Below are 26,103 nucleotides of genomic sequence, written 5' to 3' on the forward strand. Positions count from 1 at the left end.
TCGTCGTAGACTTTTCAAACAAATATGTATTGAAGTATATTTGTTAAGGGCGTTGCATGCACCACGGACTCGCACTATAAATAGGCGCAGAATGGTACGATTCAAACATATAAAAATAAAGTATTATTTCATGAAAATGTCTGGGGTTAGGATGTTAGCATCATCACCAATGTTGCTGTTTCTTCTCAGCCTTCTAATGGCTTCCAACTTCGACACCACAGGTTTAGTCATCTCTTAAGCTTATGTAGCATCCATTAATTAATCATCTTCTATAACCCTATTGATTATATTTTATTGCATGACAATTTTATTACTAGCTGGACAAATCGGAGTATGCTTCGGGCAGATGGGAAATAACATACCAAATCCATCGGACGTTGTGGCTATGTTCAAGCAGTATAGCATCCCGCGAATGCGGATGTACGGTCCCAACCCCGACGCTCTCAACGCTCTCCGTGGCTCCAACATCGAGTTCATCCTCGACGTTCCCAATGGCGACTTAAAACGTCTCGCAGACAGCCAAGCGGAGGCCAACACATGGGTCCGAGACAACGTCCAGAAGTATAACGATGTCAGATTCAAGTACATCTCGGTCGGAAACGAGGTGATGCCCGGGGGCCCAGGTGGGGTTGGGACGGTTCTCTTCCAGGCTATGCAAAACATTGATAGAGCACTTTCCGCAGCAGGGCTCAGCAATATCAAGGTCTCCACGACTACATACATGGGAGCCTTCACGGACACGTATCCTCCGTCGCGCGGAAGATTCAAGGATGAGTATAGAAACTTTCTACAACCGGTGATAGGTTTCTTGGTGAACAAGCGATCTCCTCTGCTCGTGAATATCTACACTTACTTCGGCTTCAAGAACGGCGACGTCTCTCTACGATTCGCTCTGTTGCAACCGAATAGTAATAATGAATTCACTGACCCCAACAACCAGCTCCGTTACCTAAACCTCTTCGACGCCAATCTCGACTCAGTTTACGCGGCACTGGAGAAATCGGGCGGGGGATCGTTGGATGTCGTGGTGTCGGAGAGCGGTTGGCCCACGCAGGGAGGACCCGGGACAAGTGTGCCGAATGCGGAGGCTTATGTTAACAATTTGAGACTACATGTTAATAAGAATGGATCTCCGAAAAGGCCAGGGAAACCTATAGAGACTTACATATTCGCCATGTTCGATGAGAATTTGAAGCCGAATGATGAAACTGAGAGGTACTTTGGGCTGTTTTCTCCTACTACTAGACAGCTTAAATATGGTGTTAAGTTCAACTAATCTCCTTGGAGAGACTTCTTGAAGAAGCAAGGGCGATGCGGTAAATGGTATTTGTCTATTTGAGAGTTTTTTTTTATGTGTCTTAATAAAAAATGTGTGAACTTGTTGTAATAATAAGGACTAAGGGCATCTCCAACCCCACTCCATATTTTACTCCAAAATTGAGAAAATGGAGTGGGAAATGGAGTAATGAACAAAAAATAAAAGGATTACTCCATTTATAGAGTAATACTTTTATTTTTTGTTCATCACTTCATTTCCCACTCCATTTTTTCAATTTTGGAGTAAAATATGGAGTGGGATTGGAGATGCTCTAATGAGCCTTAACCGTTGCACTTCATCTGTTTCAATAATGTAATGAGAGTTGTTCGATTATAGTAAACAAAAACTTTTAAATATTTAGCTGAAACATTTAGACAAAACATTTAGACATGACAGAAGCCTAAGCAAAGCCATCATCAACACGGCGTCTATTTTTGTCGTCCAAAACCGAAATCGACACCAAGAAGAAAGTTCTTTGGCTATTAACTAGGATAACTACACAATGCTTATACTGTTCTAAGTAAGACATGTCACTTGTCCCTTCATGGTTGCAATCTTTAGTACCAAACTCAATCTTAAACTATTTTGTTTTTTTTTTTTGGTTTTTCATCATCTTTTGTACTGGTTTTCTAGACTGCTATGAAGTAGCTACGAGTCTACAACTTGATAAGAATATTCATTAATATTTTCATAACAAAAAAGAAAATTCATTTATACGATGAGGTTATTAATTATACTAGATGATAATCCGCGCACTACGCGGGTGAATTTTTATAAAATATATTGTAGTTAAATATTATAAGCAATATACATTTTGTTATCAATAACATTTTTACAATTGATAGAGCATATTCAATGTATTATTCCATTTTTTATTCTAAAATGGTGCAGCACCAAAATGGAGTTATGTTTTATTCCAATGTATTACTCCATTTTCTACTTCAAAATAATATTCTAAAATGATTCTATTTTTATTTTACTAATAGTTGTTAATAATACCTTATAAATTTTACCAATTAACCCCAACTATTTTATGTTTACAAAAATTACTTGAAATATAAATTATTTAAACTAAAGATTTGTTATTAAAAACTACAATAAATCATTAAAAAGACAATATATATATATGTATATATATATGTTGGTTCAATAATGAGCAGTTGACTATTTTTCTCACAAATAAATAACTAATGCATTTCGTAATGAAAAATAAGCTTATTTTTGATATTCTTAAACCGTGCAAGAAAATTTTAAAATCGGATATTCTATTAATAATTGTTAATAATAGCTTATAATTATTTATGCTTGTTTTGTTTTTTTTTTTAAATTATCCATCTTTATGTAAAATTATTAAATAACCTTTTGGAGATTATCCTATTTTATTTCATATCATTGTATCATTTTTAAATATTATTTAAGTAAGAAATATAAATGTTAAAGATTCAAAGGACCATTTTATAAATAAAAAAAATTCATCTCCAAAATGGAGTAATAGGTAAGATTTACTCCATAAATGGAGTAACCCTAACCATTACTCCATTTTGGTGTTGAAAATGAAATGTGGCTGGAGAAGATTTTACTCCAAAATGATGTAAGGAGTAGAAAATGAAGTAGAGTTGGAGATTCCCTTAGAGGTGGGCATTCGAGTTTCATTTTGGTTCGGTTCGGATCCTTACGGTTTGGTTTGGTTTGGATCTTTGCGGGTTTGGTTCTGGTTTGGGTTCGGATACCCTATTTAATATTTTTCACAAATTAAAGTTCATATATACTTTAAAGTTTTCAAAATATAAAAATAAAATTAATATTTAACATATAAATTTGAACAATGTATGCTAAAATACTTAACTTAACATAAAAATTGGTTTAACTTAAATATTTGGATAGGAAATCAATCGATATTTTAAGTAGTTTAGGAATTTTAAATACCGTTTAGCTATTTTAAAATATGTACTTATAACTATTTGTATATATTTCCGAGTATTTTGCACAACTTAAAAACATCTTATATATTTTGTATATTCTTTTTGATATTAAATTTAAAAATAATTAATATATTTAAGTATATAAATCTGGTTCAGATATATTCGGATACCCGAAATATTTCTGTTCGGATCAGGTTCGGTTCCGGTTCTTTAGATACCAAAATTTTGAACCCATTCGGATATCTAACTAATTTTGGTTAAAGTTCAGTACTATTTTTTGGATCAGGGTTGGTTCAGTTTTGGATGGTCCATATTTATTTTGGGTATGCAACAATTTTTAAACCAAAACACATTTTCCTATATACGTGACCCATTTAGTTAATCATTAAAAAATATTCTAGGCTCATTTAAGGAAAACAATGGGCTGAAATTAAAAAAATGTTACCATTTCAGATTGTCAATCGGCACTTCCATATACTCTATGTTGGTATTGTGATGAATAGAAAGGGGGTTAGGGTTAGGAAAGCAAATTTGTTGTGCAATACATGTTCTCGCTAGGTGATTTTCAGTAGCTTCTGAATATATCTTCGTTGTATCGATCTCTTGTTAGATTTTCGAACAATATTAATTAATAAAATCTTACACTTGCTAGAGTAATCAATTGTTTCTCAATGAATGTATAGGAGATTAGAGTAATCACATAAATCAAAATTATACATCTTGTTTATTTACAATATTTTTATGGTAAATAAATAAAAATAATTATTTTATTTATTTTATATGGTACATAATTAAATTTTAATGATACCGACATAAATATATAGTATATTTTAATATAAATATTTATTATTGAGACTTCCTACTCATATGGTTTTATTAACATTTGTATATTTGATGTAACAAAAATATAAATCACTAATCCCACAATTATCGATGTGATATTTTTTTGATGCAAATTTCAAAATTAAAATATAAATGTCTCAAAAAATTTTCAATGCAAATTTCAAAATTAACATGTTTATGTATTTTTAAATGGTATATAGTTTAATTAAACGATATTAAAATAGGTATACATATGTATATATATTATTTAATATGAATATCTATTAAATAAAAATGTATATTAATACAGTTTTATGATCATTTGTGTCTTGTTATAACAAAAACATTTAAGCCATTGATCACAAAATTTTCAAAGGGGGATTTTAACATGTTTTGTAATTTATAGTCGTTAAAAAAAATTAAAATATAACAGATAAGAAAAAATCTATTTTTTATTATATGGGTTATGTGATTGTTTAATTTCTTTTAATAATATAAAACTAAACAAAAATGAGGAATGTTATAAAAATTGTTATAAAATATTTTATTATTATATATATGTTAATCATATTAGGTAATATTGTAGCTTTCATTTAAGAAAATAATACACACGTCTTATATTTTGGGTTAATATAATGTTACTTAGCCATTGGATTTTGGAATTACTAACTATTCAATTGATTATTATGCAGCTACGTAAGCCAAATTGATATCAAGTGACACATCATTAAGTTGTTTTTATAATTAGTATAAAATATATGTTACAACTTTTTAAATAATTATCAATTAATATATAGATGATATGTATAGGAATGTTCCCTTAAATGCTTGGTTATCCAGTATCCACTACATTTTTATTTGCCAATTCATTATATTCTTTACAATATTGTACTTTTGAGTATAAATGCCAAATTCTACCATTACAGAAACACATATAATTGATGATGGCTACAATGTTTCCTCTATAGAAAAACTTCAGAACTTTCGGAAAGTATCGTCTAACTAGGGAGAAATCTATAATATAATGAGGCATTTGCCTCATTCTTGAGCCGCCACGTCAGTATTTTGGTGGGTCCCACTTTTAAAAAGTGTAAAAAAATGTCAAACATGTGGTTCAAACCCGGGTTATTAAGCTATAAACACCAATATTTATACCACTAAACTAAAGGATACTTTGTACATTGATGGTCGGACTAATATATACTAGATTTTGATCCGCGTTTTCAAAGCGCGGGTTTATTTATTTTATTTTTTTCAATTGACAAATATTTAGTAAATGTCATATTTTCATATATTTGTGTTGTATTTTATAAAAGACTTAAATCATTTATCTTTATTTATCGTATTTCATTTTAAATGACTATTTATGTTTAAAAAAATTAATTTTATTTCTTTAATGAATTAAGTTGGTATAACTCTGAGAAATTAGTTTTGTTATGTGGTTAATATTTTAATAAAATAAATTATATACTTCTAATAAAGATTTATATTTTTCAATGAAAATATTCATTTTTTTTATGAATGCTTAAGTTATATTAAGAAAAAAATAATAATAATTAAGAATAGTTGAAAAAAAATTATTTGAACTTGGACTCAATGGCCCAAAGAAAAAAAATGTGAAAATTGGATCTGATTTCTTAATCGGCCCAAATGGCCCAAGAGAGATCTGATGTGGGTTGGATCCGAAAAAAATGACCCAATATTGATGTGTTATTAATATTACTTGATTGCTCTTAATGAAACATGCAATGTTAGTAAAGAAAATGGTAGGCTAAGGTAAAAAGGACAATATGATCCTGCTTTAATAGTATAGATTTATGAAGGTCGGAAACCTTTTCTTCTTTGATTTTCTCTGTAGACCGGGCCTACAAGTGTATTATGAGTTTCATTTTTAAATGAGGTTCATCACGTTAATCTTCTATTTATCACATTTATTTAGTATAATTGTTTTTAATTGATTTCATGATTCTTTGTTAAATAATATTATTTGCCGATTCCGTGATTCATTGGTTTATTTCCGCCGGACGTGCTAATCATTACATGCCATCTTTGAAAGCCGGTTCCATTGTGAAAGTCGATCGTTTTGAGGTTGTTAGGTTCTCAAGCATGTACAGGATAATTGATCATCCATTCCTAATTCGTTTCATCTCACCAACTATTATTGATGAAGTCATCACGAGTGCTCCTGAGATCAATCTCCAATCATTATTAGACTGTTTGACAATTTTCAAGTGATTGCGAACATAAACCCAGTACTCCTATGTATATTATCATATTGCATCTGGGTTTATAATATGTTTTGTTATCATAACTGATATTTAAACTCGCAGATGTGGTTGGGAAAATCCGTTCTGTCCAAGGCTCTGACCTTAGGAAAGAAACAACTCGAGTCGTTATCCGTCTCCTCATTGATTCGTAAGAAACAATCAACACTCAATTCTCTTTATATTATTATCTATATTGTGCTAATATCAATAATCAAAAATATTTCTTACCCAAATTATGTGGCTGTCTACTTATCTCCCTTACTTATCAAACTAATTTTACACAAACCTTTATTTTATAGCTTAAAAGAAATCACAACAACCCAAACATTCAAAACACCAAAAACTAGAATTCCAAAAAAGACGAATCATTAATGATCACCTCTCTTTTTTGTCTAATCTTAGAAATAAACTTCAAAACAAATATACCAAATTAATCACCTCAACTAAAACTCAACGACACATAAATTGAGTCAGCTAAACAAATACAAACTACACGGCCAACTATTTAACAATTTACAAACTTACTTTCGAAACGACACATACATCGACTCAACTAAACAAATACAAACTACACGGCCAGCTATTTAATAATTTACAAACTTACTTTTGCAACGAAGAAGACGAAGACGACAACCAAGATCAGTGAAATTACCTAAACAGAAAAGCAGAGTAAATTATGAATACAACTAACAATGATTTTTGTTTACATACTATCCATCAAATAAAAGATAAACAAACACAACCACAACAGGAGATACAAGAAACAATCCCGACAGACACAAAGGCGGCAACAACATCTCCACCTGCTCACTCCTCTTGTCTTATAAAATAGCTTACATGTCCAATGTCAACATGTCAATGCTATTGTCTTCTTATGAGAAATACATTTGTTTAAAACTCATTAATGCCCAAATACTCAGAACTATCAATCATTTTATAGTTATTTCTACAAGTCTTCATGTATTTGTTTTAAAAGTCCGGTAAGAGCAACACGTTTAAAAATAAAATAAAAACATATAACAAATATAATAAGGATAATAAAAATTATTACTTAATACACTTATCTTACACAACTAAACTGGAGAAAAAAATATCCATAAACAAAAGGTAATTTCAACAACTTTAATATAATTTATGTACTCTCAACAGTATAAGAAACAAATTAAAAAGACAAACAAATAATAAGTCTCAATGACACAGCAAACAACAACACGAACTATATCAATCACACTACTAACACAATCTAATCCTTCTTAAGTGGAAAACAATGCATACACAGTTTATCATCACAACTCTAACCCTATAACAATAAAAAACACTTGAAAATCAACTTAAAACGCAAAATCTACAACTACAATAACCCTAGCAAATATTAAAATGAAACAAACACTATTTCCACGACTCCGCGCTTGCGCAGAGGCAATGCCCCTAGTAACTAGAGTGCCATTGATGATTTCAGGAACGACTATTAGTAACGAAAGCCATCGTACCATAATTGATGATGGCTAGTTTGTCTAACGACGTTAGGAAACAATTCAATGGTCCTCAATAGACGTGTGATTACTGGCTTTTACCATGATTCCAAAATGCAAGTCATCATCGCATTTAATCTTAGGTTTTATGCAGTGGGGTGTGTAGGGAAAGATCCATTATTGGAGAAAGTTAGATATTCTATGTCTAATTTTTTTAAAAAAAAATTTAACATAATTTATTACCAAATTTGCTCTAGAAGATTACTGATTCACAATTCTTCTGATTAGCTATTTTGATCCGGCTTATTTTCCAAAAAAAAAAAAGAAACTTATAGCTTCATAGTATTTGAGTATTTGACTTAGAGAAGGTGGACGATCCGTTCCATTTAACAGTAAAATTTTAGTGTCAAGTTGGTTAAGCCTTGTTGAAAGCTACATCCAGGACCGCTTCTTAGGGAGACATGGATGCGACGGTCCAGCTCATATGTCAATAATTAAAACAAAACTGAAAAATTTCCATACAAACATGTATATATTATTTTGGTTCCATAATCCCAAACTCTTATCTTCCAAAAGAAAAACTATACTAAAATTGTCTAAACTTTTATTTATCAAAACGCAAAAATATACTAACAATCAAACTTAAAAGACCAAAAAAAACTTTTCCCTAGGGTCCAAAATAATTTTGGCCAGTCATGGCTACAAGTAAAGAAAATTTATACTTCTGACTTTTCAAAGCATAGATTTAGTGAGACATTTCATGATCGGTGGTTTAATAGATAACATTCCAAAAACTAGTGAATGATATGACTCGATGACTTTGTTTCATTTCATTGACTTGATTTAAATATCATTCACTAGTTTTTGGAATGTTATCCATTAAATGTTATTTCTTGAAGATATCTCATTATCTTCAAGAAATAATGAAATGAAACAAAGTCATCGAGTCATATCATTACAATGAATTCTTGAAGATATTTCTTGAAGATATTCACTAGTTTTTGGAATGTTATCCATTAAATCAATTTAAAACAAAATTGCTTAACATTATCCTTTCGTTGCTATTTCTTGAAGATATCTCATCATCGATCGAATTGCTTAACCTCAGTACCACTGTTACTGCTTATTTTCAGGTTCCTACTAGCTTCCTTCTTGGACACGGAAGGTCACAGTTCTTAACCTATTGAAGATATCAGAATTTGATTTAAATGTTATTTTCATGACGGATGATCTTTAATTTGGAAATGAAGCTGGGCAAATCGGGGTGTGCTACGGGAAAATTGGAAACAACCTGCCACATCCGGTGGATGTGGTGGCGTTTTACCGGCAGCGTAACATCCATCTGATGTGGCTTTACGATCCCGACCAAGAGGTTCTAACCGCTCTAAATGGCTCCAACTTAGAGCTTCTACTCGATGTTCCAAACTCGGATATCCAGCGTATCGCCTCCAACCAATCTGAAGCCGACACATGGGTCCGTAACAACGTCCGCAACTACACAAAGGGTGTCAGATTCCGCTACATATCGGTAGGGAACGAGGTGCAACCCTCGGACCTAGACGCAATGTTTCTCCTCCAAGCAATGCAAAACATTGAGAGAGCTGTTTCAGACCTCGGGGTCAAGGTCTCCAACGGTTTTAGTGGGTTTCCGCCCTCGAGCGGATCGTTCACACCGGATTCTCGGATCTTTTTTACGCCCGTGATAGATTTCTTGGTAACATGAGAGACGTCAGTTTGGAGTACGCTCTGTTAACTTCAAAGAAGACTGTAGTCAACGACGGGTCAAACTCATACCGAAACCTCTTCCTCGCACTCCTAGACACTATCTACGCGGCACTGGAGAAAACAGGAAGCAGTCATTGGAGATCGTGGTGTCGGAGAGCGGTTGGCCGACAGCGGGAGGAACCGCTGCGAGTGTGGACAATGCAAGAACTTATGTGAACAATCTGATACAAACTGTGAAGACTGGATCTCCAAGGAGGCCAGGGCGAGCTATCGAGACTTATTTATTGTTCGATTTTGATATTAAATGTGAACAATTGTTCAAGCTGATTGCTGTTAGTGTCGTGTCACTCAGGCAAATCTTATGTGGCCCACAAATACGTGGACATCCAGTATCCACTGCCTTTTTATTTTATTATTTTCTAAAACACTCTTTTTTTTTAATTTGCAAATCAATTATATATATATTTTTTACAATATTGTAAATTTAAAAAAAAGTTAAACTTGATATTACATGATTATCGTGGTGGTTTCACGTGTATGGCAGGTATGGATGAATACTTATCCTTCTCAATTTCTTATAAGTTTAATTAATTAGAGTATTAACTTTTATCAAACATCTTGTACATCTAATATAATACCAAGTACTAGGTGATACCCGCGCCCTGCACGGAGTGAGTGATCTAAAATTAATTTTCATATATTAAATAAATTGTGCATGTATATAAGTTGTAAACTTGTTTTCTTTTGATTTTAAAGATTTTTTAAGGGGTTATCTGTAAATTATAAACATTTGAAGGTAACAAAGATATAATAGTGTGCAATAACTTATATTAATTTATTATGAATTTAAGACAAAATATAAAATAAGAAAAAGAATTATTACGATCATAATAAATTATGATTAAAATATTATAAAAAACATAGGCAAAGAAAAGTAAAAGTACTAACGATCCCAAATTATAAAGAAATAAATTAAAATCTGAAAAAACCAAAATGCCGTAAGAAGGATCTTCAAAACTCCTGATTTGCAATTCTATACCAAGAAGAAACTGAAAATTAGTTTAGCAAACTAAACATAACTACTAACCAAATTAACAAAATAAACTCATGGGATATACCTTTTTTTGAATTCATTGATTTTTGGAACATCTTTGAGTTCAAAAATGATTTTAAAAAATCCATCGATGTTGGTGACATGCTTCAGACGACCTTAAAAAAGAAAAAAGTTCAGCAATATATGAAAGGAATATCAATTCCATAAATTTGTTTATTCTCAATTAGTACAATATATTACCTCGTTTGTTTGAAAGTTCTTTGTTTCTGAGATTTTTTTTGGTTGAAAAAGAGGTAGCTATGAGTTTAATATGAGTCGATGTTTTATATGTAGCCATATATTTATAGTATTAGACAAATAAAACTACACGGAATAAGTAAATGGAAAGTGTATAATGTGATTAAGAAATTAATCATTTGTTACCATACTAGGCATATACGAAGATTTAAGTTTCCTATAAATTTGAATTTCAGTTAATTAGATTCAATCTTGTGACTGTAATATGTATTCAAGCTTTTGAAAATAAATCATATATGCGGATATTAAATGGAGTGAACATATAAGGAAAAATCATATTTAAAATAACGGAAGTTGTTTCCGAAAATTAATCAGGAATATGAATACAAATCAGACATTATTTTGATTGGTTTGTGAGCATAAATGGGATTGATCACGCATATTAACTACACGCAATCTCGCTTTCAGAAATCGGTAAGTACTATATTTTCGAACATAATATGGGGAAAATATTCAATATGATATTTGACCAAATAATAAGTGTATCAGTTTTCATATTTGAAATTATACGGTATCCCATTTAGAACATAGGTTTTATGGCGTCACTTTAGATATTTCAAATCCAAGGCAAAATGGAACATAACTATAACAAAGTCAAACCATATACCAATTGAAATCGGTTTAGTGTCAAACATTAGAATATCAATACCCAAATAAAAATTATGAATTGATTAGAATATCAATTCCCATCAATTTTGCCATGTTTTCAAATAATTATTTTATTCACGTTTCGTTATATAAGAAACAAATATTATGATTATATTCTGTTATTCAATCAATCATGAGTTCATGACTCAACTAATAATCAATCAAATATTTCAACTCCACAAAACAATAAAAAAATAATAGGGTGAATACAATGATATTATGACTATTATTGAAAGGAAATGTGACGTTGACAAAAATGTTGCCTTTTACAAAAGAGTTAATATTGCATTATAATTAACGTTGACAAAAATGTTCATAAAACGTTCGATTATAATACGTGTTCCTAAAATAAGCATAAAATTGTTCATAAAATTATTCCCGTTTCTTTAGTTACATTATAAAAAAATTTGATATTAGTTTAAAAATGTTCATAAAATGTTGCATAAAAATGTTCATAAAATGTTGATTCGGTTTCAAAAATGTTCATAAAACGTTGCATTATAATACGATTTGATATTAGTTTAAAAATGTTCATAAAATGTTGCATTATAATTAACGTAAACAAAAATGTTCATAAAACGATTTGATAGATGTCGAACTTATTTTGTTTCCTTTTACAAAAGAGTTAATATTCTGCCTATCATAAATTCCCGTTTTTTTTTCAAATCTGATTGTAATCATATAGTATAATGTATATGACCAATGGCATTTGGTTGTAATTATTCTAGTTCACAAAGGGTTTTTTGAAAAAGTTAATGAGAGTGCATGAGGTGATGACACATAGGAAATGACACTCATGTAATAAACACATGAGGCCAAGGTTTATTTCTATGAATGTTCCTCCTTTAATAAGAAAGGGATGTCCGTTTGAAATATTAAAATTGATGCAAAAGTCATGCAAATAATTCCGTAAGATAAACCACAAAACATATTTGTAAATATGTTGATGATTAAAGAATTGACTATACTTTATTACCTCATAGTTGCCGATGGATTTTTATTTCCGATGGATTTTTATTTCTCATTTTGATATTGAAGACTAAGCTCTGATTCGAGTGTTATCTTCAATCTAAAATATTCAAAAACAAAATCAGAGAGTATTTATTATACAATAAGAGAATACAAAATGTAAATGAAGAGTAGTTATCAATTTGTATAGTATTTTGTTGTTATAGCCAAATATCTCAAAAAAAAAGAAAGAGCGGAAAAATAAATAAAGAATAAATTAATAAATACAAAATTATATAAGAGAAAAGAATAGTTCTAAATCATGAACAAAAAACTTTTAAACGTGGGATAAGATATCTGGAGGGAAAATATAAAAGTAGAGATCGAGTAACATGGTTTTTCAATTATTTTTTTGTTTTATTTTTGTAAAAATATGTCATGTGTCATAATTTAATAGGTTAGATTACTTGTGCTTAGTATATATATATAAGAGTATTTTCTTTTTATGCTTTATTAGTTTGTATACAATAGAGCTGTTCAAAAAAAAATCAACAACTGAATTGTTTCAATGGAAATATTAAAACATAAGTGGATTAATTTGTGTTGAAAATATTCATCATTTTGAATCAAGAAGAATTCAAAGAGAATGACATGTTTATTGTCAATCAAGTTTTATTTATTAATTTGCGATGTATGATGAAAATGTGAAGCCGAGTCCTCCTGATGTTGAGAAGTTTAGGGGATTGATTCCTCCTAGCAAGCAGCCTAAGTACGACTTTGGTAGCAATTTAAATGCCATGTATGGAGGCTAATAAAAATTTCAAATTCATCCTAACAAGCAGCCTAAGTACGACTTTGGTAAAGATTCATGTTAATCAATATATATATTTATATATGCAATGATAAATTAAGATGGAGTGGGTTGTAATGATATGAGGCTTTTATTTTTAATTTAAGACCGTGATTTTTAAAACGTTGATGGTGTAATTCATGATTATCGTGAGGAATCGTTATAGCCGCCCGGAGTCTCTACGTTCATCAAGTATGTCAGTAGTTTGAGTACCGATCGAGGGAGACTTCATCAATTATAATTTTTCTGTCTGAAAAATTATAGAACATATGACATAAACCGTTTTTATCACAGAAAACGAAAGAAAAAACTACAATGAATAAGATCCTCGATTGTTTTCTTATAGAATATTAATATATTGTTGGAATGTGCAAGGCAAATTGTTATAGTGGTGGACAGATCTATAACAACAGCAAGTTATTCATAAACAAACGACGTCTATTTTGTCTTCCAAAGCTGAAGTAGACGGTGAGAAAAAATATATTTGGCTGTTAATATCTCTACTCTATCCTAAACCACGTCCCTTCATTATTGTAATTTACTGTTATAGTATATCTACGTTATTTGTGGTAACTGGAATGTTGCCAAAAGAAATTACAAAAGCTATCAAGATGTTAGAATTTCTAAAAAGAATGGATGGTTGTTATCCAAACACAGAGATTGCTTATCGTATATTACTAACAATTCCGGTTACAGTTGTTTCTAAAGAAGTTTTTCAAAGTTGGAGCTCATAAAAAACTATCTACGTTCGACTATGTCTCAGGAGCGTTTGAATGGACTTTCAATAAAGGTTCCTGTTTGGAAGAAAGACGCAGTGTTAGCGACCAGCGACCAGAAATAAACGCTGACTACGACAAAACGGAACATGGTTGTGAGAGGAACTAGTCGCTGGCATTTAAAAGTCGATTCCGGATTCTTAAAAGTAATGCTATTGAATTTCGGCGACGTGAAATCTATTATGTCTGATTTTTTTAACAATTGCCGCTACTAAATCCAGCTAAACTTTATTCAGTTTCACGTTCTAATTTGGATCGCTGATGCTAGTCTCGTCGTCTTCACAACGAACATTGCCAATATCAACAGAGCATGAATTAGCGGAAAAAACTTGATTATTCAAAGTTGATAAATTATTTTACAGAAAAAAATAATAAGGAGAGTTATCTTTCATGAATAATATATTACTTTTTTACTTTCTAATCTTTGAGAACAAATTAAAGTTTAATAATATTTTATATTATTTGATTATATATTCATACTTTTATGGGAAAAAAATTATAGTTAGAGGATAGCATATTGGGGGTGTGCTTTAGATACCACGGATGTCCAGACCAACAATGATAGTGAGTTCGTTTTCTGTGTGGATCGCGTTAAGTTTGATATTGTAAATATAGGTCAGGTTAAGTGTTAATTTAGCAATTGGATACCTACGTGAAGAGAGAAATATTTTGTGACAATTATAGCCTTTTGACCCACTAACTTTAAGCCCTTTGATCCCTATAACCTACCCTAACGACTGTGAAAAATAACCCATAGACTTGAACATGGAAACCATAAACTTGGCCACACGTGCCAGAAAAGTGACCCAACGAGTTATTGCAGTAAAAACATAAGTGACCCCACAAAAATATTTACTAAACCTTGAAGATAAAATTTAATTATACAATTAAAATAATTTTAATTTTATCTTTATAACTTTGGATTTCTATTAGTTTAAACATGATTTTCCTATAATTACCCAAAAATATAAAATCTCTAAACATTTTTTGTTGTTTTAAAATTTAGTAATATGTTAGTTTAAGCTCAAATTGTATTAAGTCCAACTAATTTACAATATAGAAACATTAAAAAATAAGTAATTTTTTTTAAAAAAATGTTCTTGTTCCTTGGAAACACAAGACGATGGTGGACTCTCAACTCTGTTCTATAATTATTTTTCAGTTTATGTTTTAGGTTGGTTTTCTATATTTTTATTCAATAAAACTATTATAAAAATGTTTCAAAACATGAGTGTGCGTATAGTGAAAATGCTATAGTCGTGTGGTTCGGTTTCAGAAGATTTTAGAGATAGAGATTGAGACATGTTTTTATTCATTATAGCTATCTTTTTTTTTTTTAAACTCTAAAACACATAACACTCTAAACAAAGAAATAGTCATTGTACAAACGTTTTTTTTTGTTTGAATAAATTCTTACATTCAACAATAAAAGGAGTGTGCCTAGAGTACATTGGTAGTTTTTTGTGGTTTATAAATTATGTTTTTGATTTCTTTTCTATATACAAAAATTTTATGGCTCCGCCACTCGGTAAAGTATAGATCGTACGATTTGGTGTCAAACGTGTATGAAGGTGCCAGTGATGGCTCCAAGAATGTCTAACTCCAGTGGTCTAAAATCTATAATTAATAACGTAAAGGAACAGTTAATATTAGTTAACACGAGATTGACGTATATGATTAACGGCTCATAATACCATGATCCAACCTATTACTAGAAAAACACAACCACTTAAACTTGAGTATTTAACAAAACCGGTTCATCCATCTCATTTGACTCTTCAATCTCAAGGTATATTGACCCTAGCTATTCAAAGCATATATGTGACTGTATTTGTTTAATGTATTACATGCATTGACTGACTTGAACCCCCGGGCTCGCATTATAAATAGGCGCAAAATGGTACGATTCAAACATATCAAAAAACTCAAAGTATAACAGCAAAAAAACCACATTATAACGTCTTCTTTATTATTTCATGAAAATGTCTGGGGTTAGGATGTTAGCATTATCACCAATGTTGATGTTACTTCTAATGGCTTCCTTCTTCGACACCACAGGTTTAGTCTTCTTTAAGCTTATGTAGCATCCATTAATCATCTTCTATAACCCTATTAATTATATTAATTATATTTTATTGAATGACAATTTTATTACTAGCTGGACAAATCGGAATATGCTACGGGGAGTATGGAAATAACCTACCAAGTAATTCGGAAGCTGTGGCTATGTACAAGCAGTACAACATCCGACGAATGCGGATGTACAGTCCCAACCCTAACGCTCTCGACGCTCTCCGTGGCTCCAACATCTAGCTCATCCTCGACATTCCCAATGGCGACTTACAACGTGTCGCAGATAGCCAAACGGAGGCCAGCACATGGGTCCGAGACAACGTCCAGAAGTACAACGATGTTAGTTTCAAGTACATCTCGGTCGGAAACGAGGTGATGCCCAGGGGCCCAGGTGGGGCTGGGACGGTTCTCTTCCAGGCTATGCAAAACATTGATAAATCGCTTTCCGAAGCAGGCCTCAGTATCCCGGTCTCCACGACTACATACATGGGAGCCTTCGTGGACACGTATCCTCCGTCGTGCGGAAGATTCAGTGATGATTATTTGAACTTTCTCAAACCGGTGATAGGTTTCTTGGTAAGCAAGCGATATCCTTTGCTCGTAAATATCTACACTTACTTCGGCTACAAGAACGGCGACGTCTCTCTAGAATTCTCTCTGTTCAAACCGAGCAGTAATGAATTCAATGACCCCAACAACCAGCTCCATCACCAAAACCTTTTCGACTCCAATCTCGACTCAGTTTACGTGGCACTGGAGAAATCGGGCGGGGGATCGTTGGAAGTCGTGGTGTCGGAGAGCGGTTGGCCCACGCAGGGAGGGCCCGGGGCAAGCGTGGGGAATGCGGAGGCTTATATTAACAATTTGATACAACATATTCGCCATGTTCGATGAGAATGAGAAGCCGAATGATGAGGTTGAGAGGTACTTTGGGCTGTTTCTTCCTACTACTAAACAGCTTAAATATGGTGTTAATTTCAACTAATCTCCTTGGAGAGACTTCTTGAAGAAGCAAGGGCTAGTAACGCAGTGATGCCGTAACTGGTATTTGTCTATTTGAGTGTTAAAAATGTGTGAACTTGTTGTAATAATAAGGACTAATGAGCCTTAACCTTGTTCTTACTTCATCTGTTTCAGTAATGTAATGAGAGGTTTTTACAATTCTTCAATATATATATATATATGATGTTGTTCGTTCATAGTAAACAAAACCTTTTAAATACTTAGCTGAAACATTTAGATATAACACAAGTCTACGCAAAGCCATCAACAACACTGCCTCTATTTCTGTCGCCCAGAACTGAAATCGACACCAAGAAGAAAGTTCTTCGGCTATTAACTAGGGTAACTACACAATGCTTATATGTGTTTCAAAAAAAAAAACACAATGCTTATATACTGTTTTTTTTTTTCTAAAGAAAAGGGTTAAAACCCAGGTCTATTAAAGACACAAACTAAACATAACCCCCGGATGGGAGGTGTAGTCCACAAATAGACCCTTTCCCAGGTATTCTAATGGGCCGAAATGCAGTAGCCCATGTTCAAGTAAGGTGACCAGGAAAATGTGACTTAGTTTCGCATGGCAGGTGAATTGAACTTGAAATGTGGTGACATCCCAAGCCCTTCTCCTTACCACTTGACCACAAGCTCCCGGTCATGCTTATATGCTCTTATAAGCCATGTCCCTTTATGGTTGCAATCTTTAGTGACAAACTCAATCTTAACTTTTGGTCTGAGTTTTAAACTATATACTAGGTAGAGACCGGTGAGTATATAAAAAATAATACTTTAATTTACATTTTTGTTCATTGTTCTATTAGATATTATATAAAAAATGTACAAAATGTAAACTTCGTGAAGAATATTTACTTATTTTTAAGAAGTATTGCTTGGTTAGTTTTGATAATTATATATTTACATCCAATTGTAGCCATTTACTTAGCAAAGCAATATACAATACTTAGGAAATTTCATACCAATATTGAATACCTAACCAATTCCTTTTTCTTTTGGCTTGTTTACACATAAGCAACGCAATGCATTCTGACCTTTCTTGTAAAATTGGGCTCATGTTTGTTTTGAATGCATTGTCAAATATGATTATATTTTGATATGAGTAATCTCAAATATAATTATTACTAGGTGATTTTCCCGTGCTCATGCACGGACATAAATATTTATAAAGTAAATATACTATAATAATTGATTAATATTTACTTTTAGTTTTAAATTAATTTTAATTTCTATTAATAATATTGTATTACTTTAATTATGCACATGAATTTAGATATTTTATATCTAATCAGTTTTGTAGTTTTACAGTCAATTTAATTATCATTTGGACATATTGGATTCCATCTATTTCTTTGAATTCAACTATAATATTTTTGACTGTAAATATATTAGTTCTTTGATTAATTTTCTTATATGTATTTTGGTTGGTTGTTTTTTTAGATATGTAAGTTTTTTTACAGCAGATATGTAAGTATATTTAGTAAGATTATGTATAACTTAAGATATATTGTGCTTAGAGTGAAATAAAAAATAAACTAAAGTGTGTGATTCCAAATTACATAAATTAATATGATGATAATATTTGAAAGTCTCATGCATATATAAAATTTTACAAAAGAACTAAATGGTAACAAAGAGTTAATATTTTATTTTTCATTTGTTAATATGTTTTAAGTCATCCTATAATTTATATATTTTTATTGTAGTTCAATCTATAATTTTAGATATAAAATGAATTAGTCGAGTCACTCATGTTGTAGTTATTTGATCAAAAGATGTTTATTGTTAAAATTTATTTTTAGTTTTTTAATATCTCTTAAAATATGCAGTAAAAATGTGATTGTTTTGAGAAATTATATTATATAAGTAAAATATAATTTATATTTTTTTGCTGTAATTGTAAGATATTATAGTCAACTAAATATATGAAAAAAATATTTCAATAATACTAATTATAAATTATTATTTTTCCATTAAACATATATCAGTTTATGTTACTTAATTATTTTATGCAATCATCTAAGAAAATAGATAGATATATAAAACAAATTCTATTACTTTGAAAAAATATATATTTGTATTTTGTATAAAATTATGTTTTAAAAGATAAATATTTCTTTTTTCTAACATCAAGATCATTTGTGTGATCTCTCTTTAATAAAATCACATTATATACAAATATTTGTTTTCATTTAAGAATATGTAGATATAAGGAAAGTGTTTTATTACTTCAAAAAAAAAATCTTTTTATTTTTTCTAATATCAAGATCACTTGTGTGATCTCTCTTTAATGAAATCACATTATATATAAATATTTTTTTTCATATAAGAATATAGATATAAGGAAATTGTTTTATTACTTCAAAATTAAAAAAAAAAATCTTATAAATGAAATATTAGTATTTTTTGAACTTTCCTTTTTTTATGAAATCATATTATATATACATATATTTTCGTTTTTAATTTTGTTTAACTTTATAAATATCTCCTTTTTGTTTTATATTGTTATTTAGAAAAAATTTAAAAGGAAATAATAGTATTTAAAATGTAATTATTTTTAATTCATTAAAGGTATCATAGTAATCAACCACCGTGAGAGTTAACGTGGGTATGACACCTAAGAAAGTGACTTCTCAAATAATATTATAGAGATACTAAAACAAAAAGTTTTTCAGTGATATACAATCGGAGGGTGACTGAAGAAATGTAAATAATGTCGACGTGTTCAATTTATAAACATGATATAGAGATTGATCTAAGACAGGAATAGAATATACAGTTTCTTTTACAAAAAGAAAATACAGTACAGAATATACAGTAAACGTTTAAGAAACAGTTGCGTGTGTTCATGGATGAAAATTTGTTTGGCTTTTGGTTTTAGTTTGGTTAATGAGACCATTTCCAATGGTTTACTTTATTTTTTTCTTTAAAATAGAGTAACTCTGTTGATCAAAAAAAAAAAATAGAGTAACTCTAGATGTTGCTTCAGTGATACTCTATTTTAGAGTTGAAAATAAAGTAATGAACAAAAAATAAAAAAAATTACTTTATATATAGAGTAAAAAATAAATTTACACTATTATAGAGTAGAAAATAGAGTATCATTGGAACATTTTTACTTTAAACTCTATTTTAGCATCCGCCTCTGGAGACCCTGACATGTGGCAGAAAATTCGAAGTGAAGATGTTCCCGTTGTTCCTGTTGGAAGGTGTTCAAGCAGAATACTATACAAAAGGTGATTTTAAATCACATATTTTGTGCAGAGTGAGGAAAATGGTATATATTTTCTTTTTCATATTTGGACTTTAATATCTTTGCTGTTTCAGCATTGCTATATAGACATCTTTCTCGTATAAACCAATCTCTTTATTTCCTTATTTCTCAAAGCAACTTTAACTACTCACTAGATTTTGACCCGCGCTTTCAAAGCGCGGATTTATTTTTTTTTTTTTCAATTGACAATTATTTAGTAAATGTCATATTTTCATATATTTGTGTTTTATTTTATAAAAGACTTAAAAATTTTATCTTTATTTATCGTATTTCATTTTAAATGACTATTTATGTTTAAAAAATTAAACTTTATTTATTTAATGAATTAAGTTGGTATAACTCTGATAAATTAATTTTATTATGTGGTTAATATTTTAATAAAAAATTATATACTTTTAATAAAGATTTATACTTTTCAATGAAAAAATTTAATTTTTTTATGAATGCTTAAATTATATTAAGAAAAAAAAATAATTAAGAATAGTTGAAAAAAAATTATTTGAACTTGGACTCAATGACCCAAAGTAAAAAAAAATGTGAGAATTGGATTTGATTTCTTAATCGGCCCAAATGGCCCAAGACGGATCTGATGTGGGCTGAATCCAAAAAAAATGACCCAATATAGATGTGTTATTAATATTACTTGATTTTCCTTAATGAAACATGCAATGGTAGTAAAGAAAAGGGCATGCTAAGGTAAAAAGGACAATAGGATCCTGCTTTAATAGTATAGATTTGTTCAAGTTAAGCATGTTAACACATACGATACTAACCTACCAAACCAAATAAAGTGAGGTTCGTCAACAAATATATCACAAACGTTTCCACTTACCCAATTGAGCTAAATACACATGTGATCTTCAAAGAAACAGTTTTTAAAATATGGTTCTTTGTACAATGATTTCAAAGCAAAGACCTAAAATGCAGCAATCTTGCGCTAGTCAGAGTAGGTACTGATCAGAACTGTCCTTGTGAATATAAAGAGAGTTGAAAAAGTTAGTGTTAAACCTTAAGATCATATCTACAAACTACAAAGAAGTAAATCAGTACCTACAGTGTTTAACGATGTTGAAAAGTCCAACTCGCTAACGATCACACATTCACACGCTTGAAAAATATGTTGGCAAGGCGTCTCACTTCTATCTTCAAATGATCTTCAACCTCAAGGTATGTCGGAACCGTACGCGGAAGTAACTTAATAACATATGCCACCGACGTTAAAGTTATGTCTCTTATCGCTCTTCAAGTAAGTTGTCTTTATGAGCTAGTCAGCTACCGGTTAATTTATTCAAGTCTGTTAAAGTCCAGATCTACAGCCAGTTTCAAGTCTGCTAATGACGGCGAAAGTTTAAAAGAGATTTGGTTAAACGGATCAGTGAATTTGTCCGACGATGATATAGACTTGACGTCGGCGTCTCATATGCTGTCTCTGACAATTGTACAATTATTATTTTATTCGACGAATGGATAATGTAATGTTATATCCATTAATTAAAAAAATATGTGATATGTACCAATAGCGATGTAAATATCCTAGTAATTAAAGGGGTGTTAACTTAGTTAGTTGAGGAGGGTTGTGAGTTTGACACATCAGCAATAATAGTAAAGTTGTTATTAATCTACTAAACATAGGTTATTTGTTAAAAATGCTTCTTGATTAATAAGTAAATGATATAATATATATATATATATATATATATTTTTTTTCTTCATCTTTTGTGCCAGTTTTCTAGACTGCTATGAGGTAGCTAAGAGCCCACTTGAACATAATGTATATTTCACACATGTATATATTCATTAGTACTTCCATAATAAAAAAAAGAATATTCAATAATACAATTAGGTTATTAATTATAGAAAATACTTTAGAATAGCACTAAAAATATATAAAATTATTTTATTATACATTACCGTAAAAATTTGATCCATAAAAAATGCATTTATAAGGCTGCACAGGTAATATTCTAAAAATAGGATTAACAACAATTGATGGTTTATAAGACAAAATAAAATTATTCAATATAAAATTATTGTGCTTAGAAATATAAACTACAAAATTATTATGTTTCAAAAATCAAAATGATATATTAAAAATTATGTAATATGGGTAATTTTTTAAAAAATACAAATGAGTTGTCTAGCTTGCTAAAAAAATGAAAGAAAATAAATGTTTCTAGTTATAAATCAAGTTAAATCAATAATTTTCTGTCAAAAAAATGAAAAATATGTAAATTTTTAAAAATGTTAAACTTGATATTACGTTATTATCGCGGTGGTTTCATGTGTATGGCATGTATGGATGAATACTTATTCTTCTCAATTTCTTAGGGGCTTAATTAATCAGAGTATAACTTTTGTCAAACATCTTGTGCATCTAATATAATACCAAGTATGTTTGTTTTGAATACTAAATTGATGCAAAAGTCATGCAAGTAATTACGTAAGATAAGCCACAAAACATATATGTAAAAAAGTTGCTGATAAAAGAACTGAATATACTTTATTAATTGTCTCATAGTTGCCGATGATATTTAATTTCTCATTCTTATATTGAAGACGTAAGCTCTGGTTCAAGTGTTATCTTCAATCTGAAATATTCAAAACAAAATCAGAGAGTATTTATTATAGAATAAGAGAAAACCAAATATAAATGAATAATAATTATCAATTTATTTAGTGTTGTTGTTACAGCCAAATATCTTGAAAAAGAACAAAGAAGATATGACAATGAAAAAGAAAGAGTGGTAAACAAATAAATAATAAATTATTAGATAAAAGATTATAAAGGAGAGAAAAATAGTTAGATATTGTGAACCAAAAGCATATAACGTGAGATAGGATATCTAGATGAAAAATTGGAATTCAATTATGTGAAGCTGTAGAAAAGTTAGAGATCGAGTGACATGATTTTTCAATTATTTGTTTTGTTTTATTTTTGTAAAAATATTACATTTATCAGAATTTGATAGGTTAGGGTACTTGTGTTTTCGTATAAAAGAGATTTTTTAAAATGAAGATTTTTAAGGAACATCATCCACACATGCACTTGTTTTTCAAATAGTTAAAATATAGATTTACAAAATAATTGTCTAGCCCGCTACCAGAATGAAAGAAAAAATATGTTTGTACTTATAAATCAAGTTAAATGAATAATTGTTTGTCATAAAAATGAAACTTATGTAAATTTTTAAAAATGTTGAACTTGATAATTCATTATTATTGTGGTGGTTCATGTGTATGCAGGTATGGATGAATACTTATTCTTCTCAATTTCTTATGGGTTTAATTAATTAGAGTATAACTTTTGTCAAACATCTTGTGCATCTAATATAATACCAAGTATGTTCGTGTGAAATACTAAAATTGATGCAAAAGTCATGCAAGTAATTCCGTAAGATAAGCCACAAAACATATATGTAAATACGTTGCTGATAAAATAACTAACTATAATTTATTAATAACTCCATAGTTGCAGATGATTTTATTATTTCTCATTTTAATGTGGAAGATGTAAGCTCTAATTCAAGTGTTATCTTCAATCTCAAATATTCAAAATAAAATCAGAGAGGATTTATTATAGAATAAGAGAAAACTAAATGTAAATGTATAATAATTATCAAATTTTGTAGTTTTTATTGTTACTGTCAAATATCTTGAAAAAGAACAAAGAAGATTTGACAATAAAAAAGAAAGAGTCGAAAAATAAATAAATAATAAATTATTAGATAAAAAATTATATAGGAGAGAAAAGAGTTTGAAATCGTGAACCAAAACCATTTAAATGTGGTATAAGATTCCTGGAGGAAAAATAGGAATTCATTTATTTGAAGTCGTAGAAAAGTTAGAGATCGAGTGACAGGGTTTTTCAATTAGTTATTTTTTATTTTTGTAAAAATATGGCATGTATCATAATTTGATAGGTTAAGTGACTTGTGTTTTACTATATAAAAGATGTTTTCTTTAAATGATGATTTTAAGGTATGTCATTCACATATGCGATTGATTTTCAAATAATTAAAATATAGATTTACAAATGAGTTGTCTAGCCCGCTACCAAATGAAAGAAAATAATTGTTTCTATTTATAAATAAAGTTTAATCATTAATTTGGTCATAAACTGAATTTTTTTAAAAAATTTAAAATGCTAAACTTGATATAAAATTATTACTGTGGTGGTTTCATGTGCATGGAAAGTATGGATGAATACTTATTCTCCTCAATTTCTTATGGGTTTCATTAATTTGAGTATAAATTTTGTCAAACATCTCGTGCATCTAATATAATACCAAGTATGTTCATTTGAAATACTAAAATTGATGAAAAAATCATGCAAGTAACTCCGTAAGATAAGCAACAAAACCTATATGTAAAGATGTTGCTGATAAAAGAACTCACTATACTTTATTAACTACCGCATAGTTGCAGATGATTTTTTTTATTTTTTTATTTCTCATTCTGATATTGAAGATGTAAGCTCTGATTCAAGTGTTATCTACAATCTAAATTATTCAAAACAAAATCAGAGAGTATTTATTATAGAATAAGCAAAAACTAAATGTAAATGAATACTATTTATCAATTTGTATAGTTTTTTGTTGTTACAACCAAATATTTTGAAAAATAACAAAGAGTATTTGACAATGAAAAAAGAGTGGAAAACAAATAAATAATAAACTAATTGATACAAATTTCTATAGGAGAAAAAAGGTTCGAAATCATGAACCAAATTTTTTTAAATGTGGGATAAGAAATCTAGAGGAAAAATAGGAATTCAGTTACTGAAGTTGTAGAAAAGTTAGAGACAGAGTGTTATGGGTTTCCAATTATTTTTTGTTTTATTTTTTTGAAAAAATGTCATGTATCATAATTGAATAGGTTATGTTACTTGCTTTTAGTATATAAGAGATGTTTTTTAAATGATCGCTTTTTAAAGAATCTCATTCGCACATGCCCTTGTTTTTCAAATAAATCAAATATAGATTTACAAAGGAGTTGTCTAGCTTACTACCAAATTAAAAGAAAATAAATGTTTCTAGTTATAAATCAGGTTAAATCATTAATTTGGTGTCATAAATCTGAAAAATATGGATTTTTTAAAAATGTTAAACTTGACATTACGTTATTATTGTTGTGGTTTCATATGTATGGAAGGTACAGATGAATACTTATTCTTTTCAATTTCTTATGGGTTTAATTAATTACAAAATAAAATTTGTCAAACATCTTATGCATCTAATATAATACCAAGTATGTAATTTGAAATACTAATATTGATGCAAAAGTCATGCGAGTAATTCCGTAAGATAAGCTACAAAACATATAATGTAAATATGTTCCTGATAAAAAAACAGGCTATACTGTATTAATTACTCCATGGTTTCAGATGATTTTTTTTTCTCATTCAGATATTGTAGAATAAGCTCTGATTCAAGTGTTATCTTCAATTTAAAATATTCAAAACATAATCAGTGAGTATTTATTATAGATAAGAGAAAACTAAATATATATGAAGAAAATTATTAATTTATATTTTTTTTTGTTGTTACACCCAAATATATAAATATTTGACAATAAAAGAAAGATTTGAAAAAATAAAGAATAAATGAATAGATACAAAATTATATAGGAGAAAAAAAGAGTTCA

At 29.7% G+C, this 26,103-nt stretch overlaps 2 protein-coding genes, 1 long non-coding RNA gene and 1 pseudogene across 5 annotated transcripts in view; 3 read left to right on the forward strand and 1 right to left on the reverse strand.

Moving 5' to 3' along the window:
• The window catches only part of LOC103863055 (glucan endo-1,3-beta-glucosidase), a 29,593-nt gene continuing 3,490 nt past the window's right edge, over window positions 1-26,103 (forward strand). The window contains exons 1-3 of one of the 3 annotated variants that reach the window (XM_033290638.1): window positions 1-221; window positions 318-1,400; window positions 1,594-1,674. In XM_033290638.1, the coding sequence (XP_033146529.1) occupies window positions 92-221; window positions 318-1,276 (1,089 nt within the window). In that variant the 5' untranslated portion in view covers window positions 1-91 and the 3' untranslated portion in view covers window positions 1,277-1,400; window positions 1,594-1,674. Of the gene's footprint in view, window positions 222-317; window positions 1,401-1,589; window positions 1,675-26,103 lie in introns of those variants that run through there. The other 2 variants (XM_009140795.3, XM_033290639.1) reach the window with 2 other exon arrangements.
• Window positions 8,831-9,742, forward strand: LOC103863329 (probable glucan endo-1,3-beta-glucosidase BG3; the record flags this gene model as incomplete). Its single annotated transcript, XM_033290317.1, is given in 3 exon segments — window positions 8,831-8,966; window positions 9,052-9,510; window positions 9,513-9,742. Coding segments are annotated over 3 exon segments (825 nt in total), but the record flags the coding sequence as incomplete, so codon positions are not given.
• Window positions 15,461-17,371, forward strand: LOC103863330 (annotated as a pseudogene).
• On the reverse strand, window positions 17,236-20,786 carry LOC117133745. The gene is made up of 2 exons (XR_004457748.1): window positions 19,599-20,786; window positions 17,236-19,336 (listed from the first exon to the last, which is right to left on the reverse strand). It is a non-coding gene; the product is annotated as an uncharacterized LOC117133745 (long non-coding RNA).

The sequence above is a fragment of the Brassica rapa genome, chromosome A04 (genome assembly GCF_000309985.2).
Source record: "Brassica rapa cultivar Chiifu-401-42 chromosome A04, CAAS_Brap_v3.01, whole genome shotgun sequence".
Lineage (NCBI taxonomy): Eukaryota > Viridiplantae > Streptophyta > Magnoliopsida > Brassicales > Brassicaceae > Brassica > Brassica rapa.